Source organism: Buteo buteo, chromosome 22 (assembly GCF_964188355.1).
Source record: "Buteo buteo chromosome 22, bButBut1.hap1.1, whole genome shotgun sequence".
NCBI lineage: Eukaryota > Metazoa > Chordata > Aves > Accipitriformes > Accipitridae > Buteo > Buteo buteo.
The window spans coordinates 8,153,826-8,174,969 of record NC_134192.1 but is presented as its reverse complement, the minus strand read 5'-3'; the positions used below and the strand labels follow the sequence as shown (position 1 = coordinate 8,174,969).

General features: G+C 40.6%; 1 protein-coding gene across 1 annotated transcript in view; it reads right to left on the bottom strand.

Annotated features, from left to right (window-relative positions):
- The window catches only part of IL1RAPL2 (interleukin 1 receptor accessory protein like 2), a 399,383-nt gene that overhangs the window by 176,632 nt on the left and 201,607 nt on the right, over positions 1-21,144 (bottom strand). Inside the window, exons 3-4 of the mRNA XM_075053719.1 lie at positions 17,057-17,330; positions 2,619-2,805 (exon numbers count right to left, since the gene is read on the bottom strand). Of these exons, the coding sequence (XP_074909820.1) occupies positions 2,619-2,805; positions 17,057-17,330 (461 nt within the window). The remainder of the gene's footprint in view (positions 1-2,618; positions 2,806-17,056; positions 17,331-21,144) is intronic.

Genomic DNA, 21,144 nt, shown 5'->3' with positions numbered 1-21,144 from the left:
TAGATTCATTAATCCCTCCACAGAGAGAAGCCTTTCAGAAGGCAGGGCAAGCCCTGCACACAGTGGGCTTGCACCATTACAGTCCTGTCTGATGGTATTTCATCTGTCACAAGTCCAAACTCCCCGACTACCAGCAAACTGGCAGGTTCTCATGAACACAAGAATTTCTCTTTTCAGCCAAAGGTATAAAGAAGGAACCTCAAGGACTTCCTCGTATTTATTTATCTGCTGTTCTATTTTGGACAATTTATGCTCTCCTGCTGGATGAAAATCTTTTCTAAATGTATCAGCATGATGAAAAGGAATTGCCCCCAGTGCTTCTGGAGCAGATTTACACAAGAAGATGGCTGATTACACCTTCATGTACATGTCAAACTCAATCACAAAGGTAGAGGGGAAACACTTGAGGATCCAGTGTACTATGACTGGAAACAGATGTCTTCTTCAGAAAGTGAGGGTCAGATCCTAAAGTGGAATATCACTTCACACTACTCTTTGGGAGAAGGGATCTGCTTTTTGTTACACATGGTGCCTCACACAGCATGATCTTAAGTCCCACACTGTGGATTGTAGGGGTTACCTTAGTACTCATCATATTATTTTGAAATCCAAGTAATTACATATTTTCTAGAAACTGGACTTAGGCTCTTTTGAATAGGCAGACTTCTATTAACAGTTAGTACCACAAGACCCTCTAGAATATTTTTCCAAAACCCTGTTTCAGGAATAAGTTTCAAGGGATAACCTGACATATATACATTCTGCATAAAATTAATATTGACATTTTACATTACTGAGCTTCCTGACTCAGGTCCACATACCATAGGTGTTGTCTAAGCACTGAACTGATAGCACCTTATTGTTAATTATGGATAAGGAGGTATATGTAGTAGGTTATTCCACTAATGTCTCTCTTCATTACTAAGCCAGACTAAAGGTTGTCGGCTTCAATTCCTACCATTATCATCCAACCACATCATTTCTGTTCCATTTCAGCATGACGATGACTTGTCAGTCAGCTGTCACACTCCAGCCTGGTATCACACAACCTGTGTGTGCAACCCAGATAACACGTGTGGGTATATGGAACAAAGACACTTCTGTTCCCTTTCTCGGTCAGCACAAAGCATCGTTGATGTGGGGTTGTACGTGCATCTTCCTTAGACTGATTTCTGCTCCATGACAGCTGAAGATTATTCCTGCCCGACTTCTTTTGCAGCATGCCTTTGCAAAAAAATGTGATCTGGTGTTCAGTAATACCTAGGTACATAGGACAAGAAACAGCTTCTCTCTGGTACCCTCTTTCCTCCAAGACTTCAGACTTAATTGAATACATGTATTTTTTGTATGAACAGCACTGAAGTTATCCACCATACGCTGAGAGAAACAGCTTCAATGGCTGAAAGAAAAACTTTGTTTATACTAACAGTGGGTTATGGCACACGTTTTGTTACTATAAGATAGAACATGTGAGATTTCTGTAAAAAATAGAAATAGATGACAACTTTTAAAATTGCTCTTTTCTGATGCAACCTGCTAAGGAGGAAAAAAATCTGCAGCTCTGCACATATTACTTACTTCACACAAAATAACTATCTTTAAAGAACGTCATTAAGGTTGGCAAATCAAGCATTCAAAATTTAGGATTTAACTGGTTTGTATGTTTCTGTCTTCATTACCTGAACCAAGTTTGTCCTAAACTCATTCTGCCTTTATTCCTACAATCCAATCTCTATTTCCCATGGATCCCACTGAGCTCTTCCTCTTGCCCAACTATTTCTTGTTCCCTCTGGCTCTCAGCTCTTTATTCTTCTCCATTGTTTCTTGCAGCAACTCATACCTGAGGGCTTTTCAAATATCAGACTTCAGTCCAAGTCCAGACAACAGGTAAAATTTGCCAGACCTTGCTATGGTCTTTGTACCTGATGTCTGCCTGGCAACCCATATTTTAGTCATTCTCCTGTTTTCTTGGGGAGCTACAGAAACATTTCACCAATACATCTGCTGCTGAAAGTGGTGTGTGATACTTGACAGGCCTTGGAGAAGGTACAGCCAGCCGAGTTACCTGCCGAATAGTAAAAGTATCTAACAGACCTCAGTTAAAATTAACAGACCTCAGTAAAATTACTCAATGAACCTCAGCAAAAGTAAATGCATCTCTGTGAAATTACCCAGCAGACTTTGGTAAAAATTAACAAGCCTTGGTGAAATTACCCAACAGACTTCATAAAAATTATCTGGGTAGCACTACTGAAGCTGGCGGTGCTGTTACACCTTTGGTTCCATTGCAGGTTGCCTCCCTTTGTTTCTACTACACTATCAGGTAGGGAGACATCCCACCAAGGTGGAAACTGGTACAGAGGCAGCACAGTGGTTTGGGAACATGGTACTGCTGTTAGAGACATCGTGTGACCTCTTGCACAGAGCATCCTCATTGATGCTGATGCTGGGTAGTTTTGCCTGCACTTTCGTATTCCTTCTGTAATACTGAGACAACATCCTCCAGACCAGTCACAAACCACTACAGGCTCAGAAAAGGCCATCTCTAAGCCTCAGACTGAAAACAGTGGAAGTTTTGTATAGTTTCAGCACAATAGCAATAAGACAGCAATAGTTACCTTGTACCACACCACATCTGGCTCTTGACTGGCTGTTTTGTAATCCTCAATATCAGGACAGGAGATTGTCTTTCTCTTAGTGACTTCTGATTTTTCCAGATATCTGATCTTGCTGTTGTAGCAAAGCCCAGATTCATTCTCAGCTACCGTCAAGGACATGGACACCTTCATGCAATACGTTGAGTTTCTGCAGGGACAGAAAGATGTTTTCATTTATCCTACCTCCTTTTTACCATGTTTGTTTCAGCACAGTAAGTTTCTTTGTTAGGCTCTCATATTCACAAACGCTTCAGCGACACATTCAAATAGTGATTGCCACACTGTGTATTTCCAACACAGACAAATTACTAGAAAATGTAAAGGCTCATTTCTAATTTACTATGAAGAACCCTGTAGAAATTTTGTTGACAAGTGATCTAACCCAGCACAGCAGCTCTTTCGAGCTTGCGAGTCTACGAACACAGGAACTTGTTGGCATCTCAAATGTTGGTCAGGACACACTGTCCCATTTCCTCTATGTGTCACTCACACTCCTCCTTTCCCTCTTTCTCTCCCACCTTCAGGAGATTTCACTCCAGTACACAGTGCTATACGTTTGAGAAGAAGGGTTATGTGCTGGATGTTAAAGCACGTTATGCAGGAAGAATTCCTCCCCCTGAAGGAACCGCTATATAAAATCCTACAGCATGTGATGTTGTGGTGGGTTGACCCGGACCGGCTGCCAGCCACCCACCCAGCTGCTCTCTCGCTCCCCCTCAACAGGATGGGAAGGAGAAAATAAGATGAAAAAGCTCACGGGTCTAGATAAATACAAGGAGATCACCCACCAATTACCATCATGGGCAAAACAGATTTGACTTGGAAGAAATTATTTTAATTAATTGCAAATTAAAATAGGTTTGGATGCTGAGAAAGACAAAAAAGCTAAAACACATTCCCCTCACCTCCTTTTTTTACTTCTCTACCTCTCCCTCCCCAAGTGGCACAGGGCATGGGGATGGGGGTTGTGGTCTGTCTGCAGCTCTTTCCTCCTCACGTGTTCGTGTTCCCCTGCCCCGGCGTGGGCCCTCCGTGGCTGCCGTTCCCCTCAGGAAAACCAGCCCCCGGCCCGGGGTCCCTCCACGGCCGCAGGGCCGTCCCTGGGGGGGCCTGGCGCGCCTCCCCCCACTCCTGCCCGGCCCTCGTTGCGGCGGGGCTGTTCCTCACACTTTGTCCCTCACCCCTCGCCGCCCGTCTTGCCCTTTCCTCAACACGCCTTCCCCTCACGGAGGGGCTCGGCTGTGCCCTGCGCTGGGGGAACCGGACGGAACCGGCTGGAACCGGCCATGTCCGGCACGGGGCAGCCCCTCGGCTCTCCTCAGAGGGGAGCCCGCCGCCCCGCTGCCAGCGCCTGCGCGCCGGCACCCAGCACGGATAAACGAGAAGTCAGAGTGGTGGTTACACGAATACATCTTGGCCTTAAAATCCTGAAAAATGTAATCCTTTAGCACTTCAAACCATTGCCTGCTCTATCACCAAAGAACCCTGACAGAGTTAAATCCAGGCGAGCGGATTGCGAGCTACGCCTAGTTTTTCTTAATATCAGGGTAGAATAAACACAACCAGCCCAGCTCCCATGCCTCAATCATGAAAACAGGATTAGATTAAATTCCTTCAGACTAGCATCTTTAACAGATCTATCAGACACACAATAAAAAAAAAAAACCCTAACTGGTGTTTGCCGTGGTGTTACTGTGAAGCATTTGCACTTTGCACAGGATCATTGCAACCCAGACTGTCAGCTTCTGCCCTTCATTAGGTGTGATGGCAAGCTACAAAGTACAAGCGACAATATAACGAGGCTCTTCCTCCCATCGTGCATCATTTTGTCATTTTAATTGACTGCGCCACAACCAAAAAAGCCTGGAGTAAAACCGACGTGCTGGGTGGTTACTCCCATCAAAGGGAGTTGTGGAGAGCTCTTGCAGGAGATATTGCCGCTTTGCCGCTGCCTCTTCCATTGCAGCTCGGCTGCAAACTGGTTTAGCTGAGGCAAGACGGTGGCACGGCAGACAAAAACTGCCCTGTGCACCTGGAAAGTGATCCATCAGTCAAATCTGACACAAATCTGACACTAACGATACTGGCTGCTTACTCCCTCCAATTAGACTCATGACAATGCTTTTAATTTAAAAAAAAAAAAAATCCAACACGCTCCATAACAAATCTTTTCTTATGCAATGTTTCAACGTGTCACTCCGTCAAGTGAGCCTGTAGTTGGGAAGAAATTAAAAAGGTCTGTGAGCACACTTCATCACGGCTCTAAGCTTCATGCTAAACAAGCGCTGACAAAACACTGTGCCAATGGCTTCTTGTCAAAGGTGTGCCACGAGCAGGTATTTGCAGAAAGAGGTATTTGCAAGGCAAATTAACAGGCAATCTTCAGAAACCTCCCATTTTCAGCATCATTAGTGTTACGTATTCAGCAGAACCACAGACTCCCCCCTTCCTACTCCCTTCTCTTCAAAATGCCACCTGTGCATTTATGTGATAAAATTGGTGGCTATTTTCTCTGTCCCTCACCTCAGAGTGGAAAGGGTCATTTTGCACACTGCCATGATGTGTTTCAGTTGAGAGGCTATAAAAGAGTCTCATCCTCACAAACTGCACAAAATATATTATTTTACCTGAAACAAAAGTTCTCTGGACTGAAAAAATGCATCATTTGGGGTCGGCTTTTCAGAAATACTTGTATGATTTAGGGAACATTAAGTCAACTTTCTCCCAACTACTAGCTTTTGAAAAGCAAGTAAAGGTTACCTTTTTTGCAGGAGGAAAACAAAACATATTTGCAAAGTTTCAATGCTTCCTAATACAGCACTGAAAATCCACAAAATATGGATACAACCACTCAGTATAATCAATAGTAATTAATCAGTAATGATTATTTAACTTTCCTGAATGACTACAAGTATTACTGAGTGCAAATAAGGTCACATGTGCTCAGTAATAATGATCCAGGCTAATCAAGAATAATGACTTTGAATAGTTGTCCATAACTTGGTGTTATTTAATAGTGCTGTATTTTCTGCTAACAATCTTGCATTATTTAGATTGTATTTTGAACAGCGCTGGAGGCTACTTCTATTTAAAATGCTTCCTGGAACCACGACCTAAAAATGTAGTATTCTTTTCATTAGTTACAATTAGAATTGAGTAGAATTGAGAAAACTAAGTGCCTGGTGAGCACTATCACTTTTGTTCACACTCCATGACCGAGACAATAAATCTATTCAGGCTCATGATGAAGAAAGCCCTCACTAAGCCAACAGCAATAGACTTGAAAGCTTTATGAATGCTTCTTCACCACCCACTCACGTTAGTGCTACTGCTGGTAATCCAGAAAAGGGCAACTTCTGCAGGGATTCCAGTGAATGAAGCAGCAGCCTTCCTTCAATCTAGTCAGTTTGGGATAACAGTTATATTTCAGTCATGTGCAAAAGGAAACAGCAGTTTGATCAGCTTCACTGTTTTTCTCAATTTTGAGGCAGGAGTCTGGGAGCCAAAGTTTGTAGAAAACATGAGCCATTTCTCCCTGTGCTAGGCAAGCTGCTCCCCAGGACAGTATGGATTTCATCACTCAATTCTCTGAGCAGGTGATGGGTCTGTGCAGCCTTTTTCTTGGAGACTCCACGGCTACCATTTTTCTGTCAGCCCAGATGCTGCAAGAGCTTCCTAAAAAGATAAATTCCCTTTTTTTAACCAGAAGATTGCCATGGAATTGACCATGTTCATCCTTCGCAGGAATTAGTAGGTGAACCTGTTAATTTTCCTACACAGAAAAAAACCTTGCAATTTGAACTGCAATTTGCAGAAAAACATGCATTTGGTTTCACTGGCACATGGGAACGTGCTGTCTTGCCTCCCTTGTGGGGCCGGGGGCATAAAGGGGCTCTCTAGAAGGTGACAGCTTGAGGAACTTGAGAACTCAGGCAGGGGATCACAAAGCAGTCAATGGTCACTACAGCATTGTTTTTATCACCTGGGTAAGCAGACAGGAATATTATGGTGCTGGCCACCACGCAGGTCACTGAGGTGATGGGAACTCACCTACAGAAGTCCCTCAGGAAGCCCACAGAGCTGCTGTGCTGGGAGGGATCCAGTTCTTTCTTTCCAATTGTTTTCAGGACCGCTGTGTCCACAAGGGATCACCTTGATGAACAGCATTTAAGTTGTTTATGGTAAGGGTCGTCTTTAATTTTATTTTTCTTTTAAATGTGTGGAGACTGACTAGCATGAATCCTACATTTATTGCTTTTCTTCTTTGAAAAGCTAAACAGATGGCCTATGAATTATAAAAAGAAGGATCCACTTTTGTTTTCAGTACATGGTCATGGAGCTTCGTGGGGGAGGTCAGTGCCCCCAGCAGTTTGCTGACTGGCAGGAAAGGTTATATGACCATATTTAATGAGGAAAGTTGGAACACAAGAAGAAGAGATAACTATAGCAAAGCTGGTAACTTGGGTTTTGCTGTTAGAATTGGTGGCTGAAAGGAATAAAAAGGAAGCATCTTCCAGGTGGATGAGGAAGATGCTGGAGGGCTTCGAGTGGTGATCTCAGTATTGTGAGGCCAGGTAAGAAGAGTTGTATACAGGTATAGAATATTGAAACCCAAATGAACCTGGCAGACTGCAGAGACCCCACTTGCCATATATAAAGGAAATAAGCCCATAAGTCTGAAAGTGGATCTCTTAACAATTTATCTTTTCTGAAAGGTTTCCAAACCATTCATTTTCCACAGGAGTCGACTTCCAATGGATTCCATTTCTATAGGATGTAGCAGTGGTTATATGGGGAACAGGAAAAGGGAAGAAAAGAAAGACTCACTCCATAATACAAAGAAAAAAATGTCTTATGTTTTCACACTGAAACTAAGATTTGTAATTCCCTATTTCAAGGGACTAGTTATAAACTGGGCCTACTCTCTCCACTGGAAATGTGAAGAAGGGTTTAGCTTTGCCAGAGTTCACAAAACCGTTTTCTTTGTTCTCATGGCAAGGCATTTGTAATCCCCAGGCCACCTGGAACTGGCTCTGAACCACAAACTGAAGCCAGCTTAGAATCCAATAGAAAACCACAGGGAAATACAAGGGACTTTAACAGGTCTCAAAACAAAAGCAAGCAAAATTGTGAGTTTGGCTTGACTTCGAAGCAAGGACAAGAGGGAAAAACAGAGGATATAAAGAAACGGATAAGAAGGACATTTGAAATTGAAGTGTCAATCCCTAAATTGTTTTTCATCTTGTTTTGAATTCAAGACAATTCATCAGCCCTGAGGCTGAACTGAAATTAGACAAATTATTCACAACTTGGAAAAAACTTTTTTGGCATTTGTGTTTCTGCTAAGTGAGGGTAGTTTGTTAAAAGAGTCAAGTGAACCAATTTTGTCTCTAGTATGCATGGAACATTCCCTACTCCATTTATCGATTTTCTTATAAAGAGGAAGGAGGCAGCAAATTGGTTGAGTATTTAATATCTACTAGATCAAAAAAATCCCTAAATTTGAATTGCATATTTGTACCAGAGGATTTGCATTTTTTTGTTTTCTTCCAGGTTCATTTTTTATTAAGTGTTGGGGTTTTTATTACATTCTAAGACTTTTGTCTTAAAACTAAGACTATGGTGGTAGATCCAAAAGCTGGGAAGCGTATTTATCAAAGCAGTGCTCAGGGAACAGCACATCTCAGACAGATCTCTTCCAATGTACCTAAACACCCTGGCTGTTTTAATGACATTTCCATTGGCTCACTGAAATACTGACTGCAGGACTGTATAGGTCAACCCTTACATTCATCTTTGCTCATTCTGAGTTAAAGCAATAACAGCAATAACTACACCACCATCCGTCTTTGTCCATCTGAAGGTCCACAGTAATTAATGCACTACCAGATCCACTACCAGCTGCTATAAGAATGTGCTTTAATGTCTGACTGGTTTTCAAGATCCTACTAGTAAAAGAAAACAACATCATGGAAGTATGATCTCAGAAAATGCAGTGCTAAAACAGTACAATGTTACAAATCCAATGTTCTTGCATTATTTCTACTTCCTTTGATCCTCCAACAGAGAGACCTGTGTTGTGAATCCAGATAGAGGTACCATTCAAGGCCCCATTCCCTTCAAGTAGAAAAAGTATTTGTGCTGAGCTAACCATTCACTCTAAGAATTTTTATTCTTTCTGTACTTCTTTTCTCCTAAGATTCAATGGCTACACAAGACTTATTAGAAACAAGACAATTTGAGCTTGACTAAAACATACCAGATGTCCCAGAGACCCATGTTTTACAATGAAGAAAGGCTATACCATCACTATTCAGAAGAAAAAAAACTTCTGAGCAAGATCACTGAAAGGTAATTTTAAAAGACTCACATTAATGATAGCTTGAAAAACAGACATCCAGGGACGTCTCCTCAAGTTAACCATCAGGAATATAGTTCTTACCGGAGGCACTTAAAAACAAGACCTGTGCTCTCCTCACTGTGAGTTTAGCCCTGTTTAGGGAATTTTCAGGCTTCCTAGATACCGGGACGGGGAAGAAAAGATGTTCAGATCTGGCAGTTAGGTAGCGTTTCTCACAGCTGGGTCTCTCTCACCAAAGCTTAGATCTAAGTTTAATTTAAAGTTGGACTTCAGCTAACATCCTTATTAAGAGGGAAATGCGACACAAAAATGTCAGGATGTGCCTAGTACAGTCAGTGATACAGCCTGTAACAGCAAGGCCATGATTTGAAAATTCAGGGATAATATCTAGTATCACATTTCTTAAGTCTCTCTGAGAATAGTAAGTGACAACCAGTCTGATTTGCACATGGTTAAGGGTCAGGAGGAGCTATTTCTTTTCTGGTTGCCTTCACACACACAGGCACTGGTCCTGCTGATCTCTGCATCATGACAGAAGCAATTGAAAAACAAACAAATCACCAGTCAGTCATTCCAACAGGGACTACTCAGGCACAGAGAGAAAATCTCCTAGCATTTAAGTTGAATCACACAGGTCAATGGTGCTCCTTGGTTTTAGGGTGGGTTTTTTTTTTACGTCTTCAAAAATTTTAGTTATTAGAAATGAATATATGGAAATATAATACAGAACACAGAAGAAATGCAGAAGCCAAAAGAACACTAAGTTATCTCAGCATATCACACCTAAGTTCAGGAACTATCTGGTCTCTATCAGCTTCAGCACTTCCTGTAATTGGCTGGGTTTGCTCTCAGGGAAAATTTCTTCCTTGCCCTTAAGAATTACAAGGCAGCAAGTTGCCCTAAAGTTTGCTACTGCAAATGACTAAGGCCTTTTCATTTATTTGCTAATAATTTTCTATCAGAACTCTGAATATTACTATCAAATTATATTGTCTTACTGAAAAGCCCCATTACAAATTACATAAATCTGAGGCACAGGAACAACTGCTCCCAGGAAAGTATTAAGAAATCCCCTTCCAATAATTTTGTATTTGCAATTCACTGTTTCTGAGAGCACTGAACACTTTCTCCTTTATTTCTTCCAAACCACACAGTATGCAAATTAGTGTATCTACTCCTCCTATGCTTTTTTTTTTAATTAGACACCTAGCATGCAAAACAAAAGTTGCGTTCAGGATACCCATCAGACTTGTCTGCATTGCTAAACCTCACTGATTTTGTTGCCTCAGGGAATAAAACCCGTGGAGCACGTCCTTCTTCATGCACGTGAGTCCTATTTTGTAGATGCAATGAGGAAAGGCAAGCCTCTCTGTACATTGCCAATTGAGCACATAAACCAGTGGACCACTTACTATCTCATAGGGTATACAAGGAACAACATCATCAAGAATCATGAAGTGAATGTCCTTATGACAATTTGCAATGAGAGCTGTTTGAGTCCTGCAGCTGAGTCCTCCTGGCTGTGCCTTCCCTTAAGCATTTGCCAGAAACGAAGAAATTATCCTCCAGGATCACTTACCAAATACCAGTTTAACTCCCTATGGTTCTGTCAGCTTGTACTTTGGGCATGATGGATTTCCTCAGGAAACCTTCCGTTTGTCTGTCCACTCACACACAATATTGTCTACTAACATGTTATAGTTACAGCTGTCTCAATGTGGGTTTCAACAGGAATGGTACCTGGGTAAGCACATTCTCCTCCGTTGTTATCTGGAGAACAGAAGGGAAATGAAAACTGCCTTACATGTTGGAGAGGAGACGGCTGAGGAGGGCTGAACAACATCTTGGCAATATGTCTCCTGCATGCAAAGTTGACTGCATGAGGAGGCAGTCACCCCAATTTGCATCCTTTCTTTCCACCAGGCAAGGTTTGAAGCCTACCAGGGAAGGCACTTCTTCCATGAGCAACCAGTGACAGTGAGCTGAAATGTTACTGAGGCACTGCAGCACATGAAGCTTTCGCTATGATGATCTGTAGGGACTAGAAGGAATGTCAGTCATTTTAAAGGTATCTAAAGCTGGGATTTTACTATTAGGAAAACTGAAGGATACACAATATTCTCATTCTTGTGCATGCTGCTGCAACAGGGAAGTTGCTGGATGCTCTCCAACCACAGAGCAACATGGGCATTTCTGCTTGAAGCCCTGACTGTTCCTGCAGTTTCTCATCAACAGTAAACACTGGCTTTCAGAAAGACAGAGGATGGATTTTTTCTCTTTTAAAGCTTTAGAGAAGGAGGGTAAGTGAGCAGAAATATACATATCACCAGGGAAAAGAAACAAATCTTTGTTTTTCTGCAAGTGTGTCAAAAGAACAGATAGAACTGATTTCTCTCAATAAAGACAATGTCATCAAAATGATTTGCAGGAGCACCATCAGTTTTTACACAATTTTAGATAGAAAAGTAGAAGCATTCTGATTGTACTTTCCCCTGCATTTTGATAATGCCAAAACATTATACCTCAGTAAGTTAAATTTTATTTTATCATGAATCATACTGACTTTATACTGTATCTGCTCTAACACTGTATTCAAGTATTGAATACCATATATCACAGGGATTTTGTTTATACAGAATCAGTCAGTTTTAATGTGGGAAATGTCACACACTTTTAATGCGTGACATTTAAAGTTAGTGTCATACAGAGCCTGGGAAGACTATGCCATGCTGAATCCACGGACTTGCTCTAAGTGTGAAATTTAGCTGACTTCTACAGACATGCCTGGGACAGTACAGCCCTGAAAGCTGATCATGTACCAGTGCGCAAGTCTGAGAGGTAACTACGAGATGTGTAATCCATCAGCTACTTAGATGTGCTCCTCTTGGACATCTGATGATTAAAGACACTGGCCCACTAGAAAGTATCACCTTTGGATCTTTTCAGAGTAAGTCTATGGGGAAAAAAAGCACTTCCCAGTGAAGCATATGGAAGGAGGTATTCTATGACTGAACTGGAATTACAACACTGTGTTCAAAGGGATCTGAGATACAAAATCACCTTTGCCATGAACAGTTGAGCACTGAATAAAGCCAAAGAAAAAGCCACCTGAAAATGAAACATTCTGTAATGAGAAGATATTGCCACCAACAAAACAAATGACTGTATTAAAACATATATTGTAAGAACCATGAGAGCTGGCTGCAGAGAAAGCAACCTTATCCCTACACATTTTCACATTATGATTTAGTTCAACTTTCCTGTGTTGTCTCTGTTTGGACCTGAAAAAAACTCTTCTTCCTTTCACTTGGAAGGCAGACTTCCAGTGCTCAGAAAAGTAGCGCAACTTTCCCTGGGATGATGGGTGCATACTGCAGTCCAGGTTGGAGGCATTTGAAACAAGTTCCTCAGCTCTGCCTAACATCCACTGAAGCGAGAGCACAAAGGTTATGCCACAAATGAAGTTTTACTGACAGCCCCTCCAGGCTGTCTAAATCTGATTTTGATTTGCTGGTCATGCACTCCACAGACATTCAGAAAGCGAAAGGCTTAAAATCTACTATCACTCTATTTTATTACTGCTCTGAAAGTAATATCTCCATATTTCACCAATGGCTCGGCAACGGCTTGATTCTTCTGTGCGTGTCCATAGCAATGCTGCTCTCCATTAAGAATTGCAGATAGGCACAAAGAAAGGGAAAAAGGATATGCAGATTTCCTAACTTGATTTGTTGGCAGTTCTCTGGCATCAAATGCTGGTATTAAAGATCTGCAGGCTTATTGCCTCATAGGCATTCAAGACCCTCACTCCCTTGTTACTCTGCATCCTGTATAAAAATTGAGGCTTAGCTCCGTCAGCCAGTCTGGCGACTACAAACCTCCACCTCCTGCTTTCCCTGCACCCCCCCAAGGCCCAGACTTTCTACCCTCCTGATTCACATTATGGAAATTGAGTTATTTTATTTCACCAACAGTTACTTATGCACTAATGTTTTACTCTCACTGATCTTGTTCATAAAGCATTTATTCAGTACTTCAGTTTATTTTGGAACTGGGCCCAGTTAGAAGAAAGGGCTCCAGAAGCAGTCCCTTGCTGAGGGCAAAGGTGCGGCTAAACTTTGCTAAGATTTCTTCCCTAGCTCGTCTTCTCTTCTTTCACTGGGTTAAGAAGATCTAAGTAGGCCCAGTTCTTGTTCCTTCTTTAAAAAAACAGAGGCTTTTAACACAGAAAAATAAATGTATTTGTTCAGGGAGCAAAAGCAGCACGTGATCTGGCAAATGACTGTCTTACATAGTCAGAACTTTAGGGCCACCCTATGTATTTAGATCTGTTTTACTTTCGATGTTTGGTTTTGGTGCTCTCAACTCTGAATCCTTCAGTGAAGATGCTTCGATCCAGAGTGCTGATGTGAAAATCCCAGAACACCAAACCTCTGTAATAAAAATGCTGATAGCTTTATCCGAAAGTAGCATTGGCGGGTGCTGGAAGATTAATGGCATATCCAGGGCCTGCACCGCAAAGAGACCTCCAGAACACATCATTTCCGTATTGGGCAGTAAAGTCATGATACAAATGTCCCAGCATTTATCTGGGAACTGTAATGAAACACACATCTATCCATTAGTCAGGATCCCTTTTGGATGTCACTGGATCTTGCTCTAGTAATATCCCTGACTTGGCGCAGAAAAGGCACCTGAGAACAAAGCAGATCCATGGAATTCACGTGGATTAGCTAACACAGCTCAACTCTGCACTCTCAAAAGCCCCTGCAGAATTAGGACCCCTTAATACGTTACAGCCATGCTTAACACTAGAGAAAAATACCACACTTTGGTTTGCATCTGAGTGTCAGCTCAATGTCAAAATGTATTGTGAGAAGAGAACTAAGTTTTAATGCAACAATAATTTCCTCCTATTATACACCCACACCTGCCTATGGAACAATGTCTAACTGGTGAATAAAGGAGAGGCAATATTATTTAAATTACGGTATCAGACCGCTTCAGCCTGGAGAAGCAATCTCTTTCATTAAGGCTGCTCTAATATTCCTTAATTTTATTCAGTATTACAGGTTCATAGACATTATGATTATTGAAATGACAATTCTGTATAAGAAAGAATTCACTGACACATTTAATTTTTACCCATCTCCAAATCACTGTCATATCAGCCTATCCTTCACCTGCTCATACACACCCTTTTCAAGCCGCATCTGAAAAATTCCTTCCAATTGCTTCAAAGATACTCATGCCTTGATCCTACAAGCACCCATGAGCAACCAGAAAATGCAGCTTCTTGAAAAACAGGGTTGGTTTTTTTAGAACGGTGAACAACGTTTTCAACAAATAGAAAATTCAGTGAAATGTGCAGTTGTCATTTTCCCCATACAGTTTTCTTATTTGCCACTTTGTTTTGACTGGGAAAAAAAATAACAAGTTGGGGGAGAGTGAATTAGCATAGCTCTCACTATTGCCTGTGACAACCTTTATGTATGACTTGCTAAAACCCCTTGGCGTTCAATTCCCTTCTATCAGAGGAGATCTTCCCAGCTCGAGAGTGTGTCCTTCCTTTCAAGCCATAAACTTCTGGGACAGGGACCTCTTGTCCAGACTTAGCCTATTACCACATCCAAGCATCCAGCTCCCTTGCACCCTTTTGCATAGACAAGTACAAATCACAGACAGAACAGTTCTAAGGCAAGAGACTTAGAGTGGTTGAATGCAGCACACTCTGGCCACTGGGACATGCAAATGGGGGTTTTCACCCTTTGGGCAGCACAGGGAATTGCACCAGGGCTTCCCACGACCTTGGTGAGTGGCTAGAAAGACATCAATTTAGATTTGAATTGCTTCCAATTTTCTCTTAGAGAACCTAAATGAAAATTTCTTTGTTGAGAAAAACTCCAAAAGTTTTACATTTGTCTTGAATCAAAAGCATTTTCTTCCCCAATTTTTTTCAGTCAGTTACCAATCCAAAAGACTCAGTTATGCATGCAACCCTAAACCCGGTGTTGCACACTGACGGACACAGTCACCATTTCATTTCCACTGCATTGAGCTCTCCCTAGCAGTCTCTATGCATTCAGTCTACAAAAGAAGGCATTTGTAACAGAAACTGTTAATGTTTCTAGAAAACAAAATCATATTCTAGAATTACTGTTCTCATTTGTGACCTCTTAATTCTCACAAAGCAGGTGATCCTAGTTAATGACTAAAATGCAAACATCTGCTTATCCCCCTCCAAAAAATTGGATTAAAAAAGCTGAAACTACACAGTTAATGGTGTGGATAGTCTACCACAAAAGCCTGATCACATTTCATAACATTACATCTAGCCCGATTTTAATTAAATTAGAATAAATTACTATTGCTATTTCCTCAGCTGTTTTAAGCCACCTATGATTTCATAAACAATAACAGCAAGAATACATTACCAAATTTTTGGAAGAAAAAATTAATTCAGTAAAGGAAGAAATATAGTCTTTTACGTGTAACCACTATATATAACATTCTGTACTTCAACATAAATCTGAAAAAGGCAAAAATATCTGTAATTATATAAGAAAGTTCTAGCCAAAGCAGGAAAACTGCATAACTGACAAGAAGATCTTATTGCTGTGCAATGCCTTCCAAGAAGCATGCCATATAGTTCTTACCTGAAAAGGAGGAGAATGCATGAATTATTTAAGAACTTGCCCATTTGTTACCAAAACTACTTCGTTGTATAAATGAGCAAAGATTTTTGAAATTTCCTGGAAAAAAGTATGGCTGACAATTTGATGCAAGATCAATTCTTCATTGTTCACACAGGATTTGCATTAACATTTCCAGAGTATTAAACTAGTAACTTGATTATCACAACAGTGACTTCTTCTATGAAAAAAGTATAGCTCCCTTGAAACATGTAAATCACTATCTTCCCGTAACATTTCAAAATCATGGAGTTCACATTACACCAAACCTGTGACAGAGCACCTAATAAAAGAATAATTAACTCCAAAGGCTGAAACACAGACTTAATAGTGAGTTTGGCAGATGCATCTGATATTTAAACCAGACATTGGTCCCCAGTACAAACCACCATGCACCACAGCACAATCTTTGATTTTAGTAGCATTCTTCATGATCAAAATGGACTGAGGCAGCTGAGACAAGGCAGCAAGACTTAGCAGAGATGCAGAGAGAACAAATTCTGGGCTCTGAACAGTGCTGTTATTTTGCTGCAAATATTTGATATTAAATTAATCAAACTTGAGTCCAATTTCACTATGGAAAAGCAGACAAGGATGAAGCAAACTTCATTCTCTGAAACTAAATAGTTTAAAACCGAATCATATAAAGTATCTGTAAACTCCTTTTAATTCAAAACTGGATCATTTAAGGAATACTTATTCATTCATTCTTAAAGAGTCCTCCTTTTTTATCTTCTCATTTTAGGCAGAGCTGACATCAGCATCCACATGATGGAAATCACGAGCTCCAGCACATGCTTAATTTAAGGCTCATCCCACAGTTCCAGAATACTTCTGAGACATGCATTTCAGTGTCTTACCAAACAAGGTCTGTTTAAATTTATGACAAATCACAACTGCATATTAAAATAAACTTTTCTTCAAAACCAGACAGAACTGTAACTCCCCATGGCCTAACCCTATCAGAATAATTCAAACTATGTCTAACTCTTGAATAACTCAGAGGATTTGAAAAAGAGCATTACTTAACCAAAATACTTCATGATTTAAGAAGTATCCAGTTGTGAAGGTTTGTGGCAAATTGAGAATTTGCAAATGCTGGACTTAAAAACAAAAGTAATTAAGTAAAAGCATGTGTTTAATTATAGCTATTGGAAGAGGTAACTATAATTACTAGGGAAACTAATTTTGAGACAAAGCATTATCTGACATACATGATTATGAGAATAAAAATAATTAGTATATATTAACTGCAAGAATATCTCAATCCTGAGAGCTAAATTTAAACATTTTTTTTAACCAAGACAATCTATACATTCTTAGTTAGACTTTAACACAATACCCACCTTAGAACACATGTGTAGAAACCACTGTCTTGCAACTCAACCGAATGAAACCATATTGAATCTTCATCCTTGCTCATCCTAACTTCAGAAAATATAATGGGTTCTTCTAAATCTCCTTTGTTTTTGTACCACATAAGCCTAAGACCTGTGCTTTGGGCCATGCTATAATTAGTTCTGATATAGCTGTAGAAAAGGGCACATTTCACTCGGACTGGTTCACCTGCCAAAGCCATGTATGTCTTGAGATCCACTGACCAGTCAATGCAACCATCAACTGAAAGCAAAACAATAATAAAGAAATATTAGATACAGATATATTTTTTCAAGATAGTGAAAGGCAACTTGTGAAATGCAATGCAATTAATTAAAAGGAAAGAACCTTTGTTTTATAGCAACATGAAAAACCTGAAGCAGCTATTGGCAATTAAAAAGTGTTTATACACCTTTTTTAGTTACATGGAAATGCGAATGTGCAGGCAATAAATAGAGCACATTGGGCCTGCCCAATTCCGTTTCTCTAGAATATCATTACTTTCATTCCCAAAACACTAATTCTTTAATAAATAAAACAAGTGTTTTCACCGTAACTACTTGCCCCTGTAAACCAGTTTTGAATTCTTTAATTCCTTGTTGGAGGAAAATGTACATTGGCATCTGATCCCAGTCTTATCCCTTAGAAATTTTCCATCCACCTCTGCTAATTATGTTACATAAAAAAATAACTAACAGATGTGACATTTATAATTTCTTTTCAAGGCAGTTCCACATAGCTTTTTTTTTTTCTACAGCCTACTCAAACTGTAGAGATATGTATTATGTACAATAGGATACAATTACAACATGCTACCTATGCAATCAAGCTTAATACAAGAATTGTACAAAAACGAAAAGGGATCTTTTGATGTTCTGTTCAGCAAAAACTTTTGAAACAGTTTTCTTGATACTTCACTTTAAAGATGAACATTTGTCAGCCAGTTTAATAAAAGATTACTTCTCCCTACAGTTTTTTCTCCCATTATTTTAAGTCATCTTAGTTACAGTATAATCCTAGAACATTATATATACATATAATGTATACATATCATATGTATATGCATACATATCATATATATAATGCATACATATCAACATGTAACTCTCCCCTCACATATCAGAGATCTTTTCATTCAGTCTTTTTTATTGCTGGAAAAACTGTAAGCCTGAAAGAACATAACCAAAGAAAAAGACTGCAAAGGCAGATCATCAATAGGCAAATACACTACCTAAAATAAACAGACTTGATGAAATGTGCAGTTTTTAGAATTTATTGATCATATCTAACTATATGTAAGTGAAACATCGTTACCCTTGATGTAGCTATCTCAAATTCAACCAAGTAAGGTTCAAGTTGCCTCTTCTGCATTTACAGTATCAATTCTCAAACTCTAAGTGTAAGATATTCTCATACACTCTTCAATAGCATTTGCTCATTAAGTGATTTTTTTTATTTACTTCCTAAACAACTGTAATGAGCCAAAATTTCTACATGTGGTAGAATATCAGATCTAGTCCTTTTTTTCAGTGTCTTCTACTGCCTTTAAATTATATCTACCATTTTTTCAGGCTTCTCTTGAATCCTTCAAAATTAACCATGATAAATGGAGGGTTTTAATTTTCCCATTGCAGTAAATCAGCTTTAATTGCACTGTGACCACATGAACCATGCTACTGAACCATATTTTAAACCTGTTGACACTGACCACTTTCATACGTTTCTAAGACATAAACTTCCATGTAACATCTTATTTTACTTGTAAAACTAACACAGGCTCAAGAAGGAAGGGAAACCCATTACTCAAAACTGTACTTTCAATGTATCTACTGTCATGAGGGTATTTTGACAGCCAAAGGGAGATCATGCAACACCTTCACCCCAAGTGGTGTGGATCAGGCCACCCGCTCCTGCCACCCACCCCACAGGCAGATGCAAACACAGCAGCTGGTTGTGCCAGCTGCGTTCTTACTTCAACAAAAAAAGCCCAAACCCAAACCATTCACCTGAAGTTATGTACACACAGTTTTGGTTAACTTCAATTTTCATTTCCATTCTCATTTTGCTAAAAACATCCTGCTGATTAAAATTAAAATTAATTCCTTCTTACTTTTAACAGCTACTGTTAATGACATAAAAAGAAAGGCCAGTAGCAATCTACTGACTTCCCTTTTCTTCACTGCTCCAGCATCACTTCTTCCTCTGTGTTCTCCTTCTCATAGCTTAGTGCCACACAGAACGGGAGAAGTTTGGATAATCGTTACTTGAAAATCATGTACTGAAGCATTTGTTCTCAGTGCACCCCCTCCAGGATTTCTAACATCCTTCACCATGACCAAAGCTGCCCACTGTAACTCAAACATTCTCTTGCCAGGACCCCAGCAAACACTGCATTCACCTCTCTCTGTGATGGTGTTATACAGACACGGGCAACCAGCAGCAGAGCTGGAAAAAGAACCCAACTCTCCCAGTCCTACAAACGCATCCAATCCACTTTTACATTAAAGCCTGGTTCTGACATCATAAATTATTTTATATAGGTGGCTTTGAGGGCTTTTACATCAAGCAGATATCAACGTACTCCATACAGAGCTTCCTCTCAAAAGCTCTGTGCTTTTTTAAAGCCCTGCTCTTTAGGCTGGTGTGAGTTTACAATTAAAGAGCGGTGCAGAGCTTACAGCCGTCTTCTCTCAGCAAGGGATGTGAAAGGCAATGCTGAGCTCTCCAGATGGCTCATCCCCGTTCTTCAGGACATACAGGTATTCTCAAAGGCATCTTTCCTCCTGTGCTTTAGCAAAGTCAAAAAAGTCTAATTAGGGACGTAAGCTGAAATGAATGGGGGTGCCCAGAACTGGAATTTAGATCCAAACTAATTCAGCCAATCTAATTAATTATGTCAATCTTCTGCCAGTCTAATCCTGTCATGTCATCTAATGCTTTCGAACCTGTGCTTGTTCAGCAAAGTTAAACCACAGTAAAGAATAACTGACATTCAGACACACATAGAAATCTTGTGGGTCAAGCAGAAAGGTGCCAGTTTTTCATTTATTTCACAGGGCAGAGTCACAATTAGGAAGAGTTACGGAGTTAGGTACTGACCCAATATGGAAATCCAGCTTTGGAAGCTGAAAGTGCCTCTGCTTCCAATAAATTTCTCCCACATCCACACCAAACAACTTGTCAAAGCACAGCTCAAATGAACACTAAGCTTTCAGTGTCATTCAATCTGCCACAACTTCCACTTTCATTTGAAAATTTCTTCTCCTTTCTAGTGTGCACTTCTCTACTATTTCATTTTCAAAGTTACAACTGCTGAAGTATATAAAGCACAGCGGAACAGATGAAAGACGTTGGAATGGTAATTTACAGCCAGGTCATTAGAGTGGCTAAAACCCACCTCCCGCTGCCACCAGTGGAGAGCGAGACTGTGGGGCCGGTGGAGCACCGGCCATTGCCAGCGCTCCAGTGGAGGCACCGGGCACGGTGACCTGACCCCAGCCCAGCACCTGCATCTCCTAAGAAGAAAACAAAGAAAAGGAGATTTACACCAGAGACCTTTTTCCCATTAACGCTATCCGAATGGCAGAATTTCGGCAGCCAGCGGCGAGGCTGACCCCAACACGGCGAGAGCAGCGGAGGAGGAAGGTGCAGGCAGGCTGCCTGCCCATCGCTCCTGCCCGCACCAGCTGCTCCCCTGCAGCAGCTCGCTCCCCGCAGCATGCCAGGAGGTGGTAATTACGGAGAGGAGAGCACAGAGGGAACAGAGTAACCATTCATTATAGGGTTGATGACATCTGCGGAGGGAAGAAGTCTCACAGAGCGCCTTGACTAAATCTTAATTATTGAAGAAAGACTAATCAAACAGGAGACGACTTTTTCCCCTTGCTCTTTTTTTCTTGTTAAATACACAGTCAAGAATGTTTCCTCTTATGAAGCTGTAGAGGCTAAAATCTAGGTCAGGCTCCCCGCGCTCACGTGGAAGCTGGAATTTTTCCTCTTGCCGCGCTGTCAGTCACTGGAGCATGAGCATTGTTAGATTCGTTTGGAGTATTCTCCA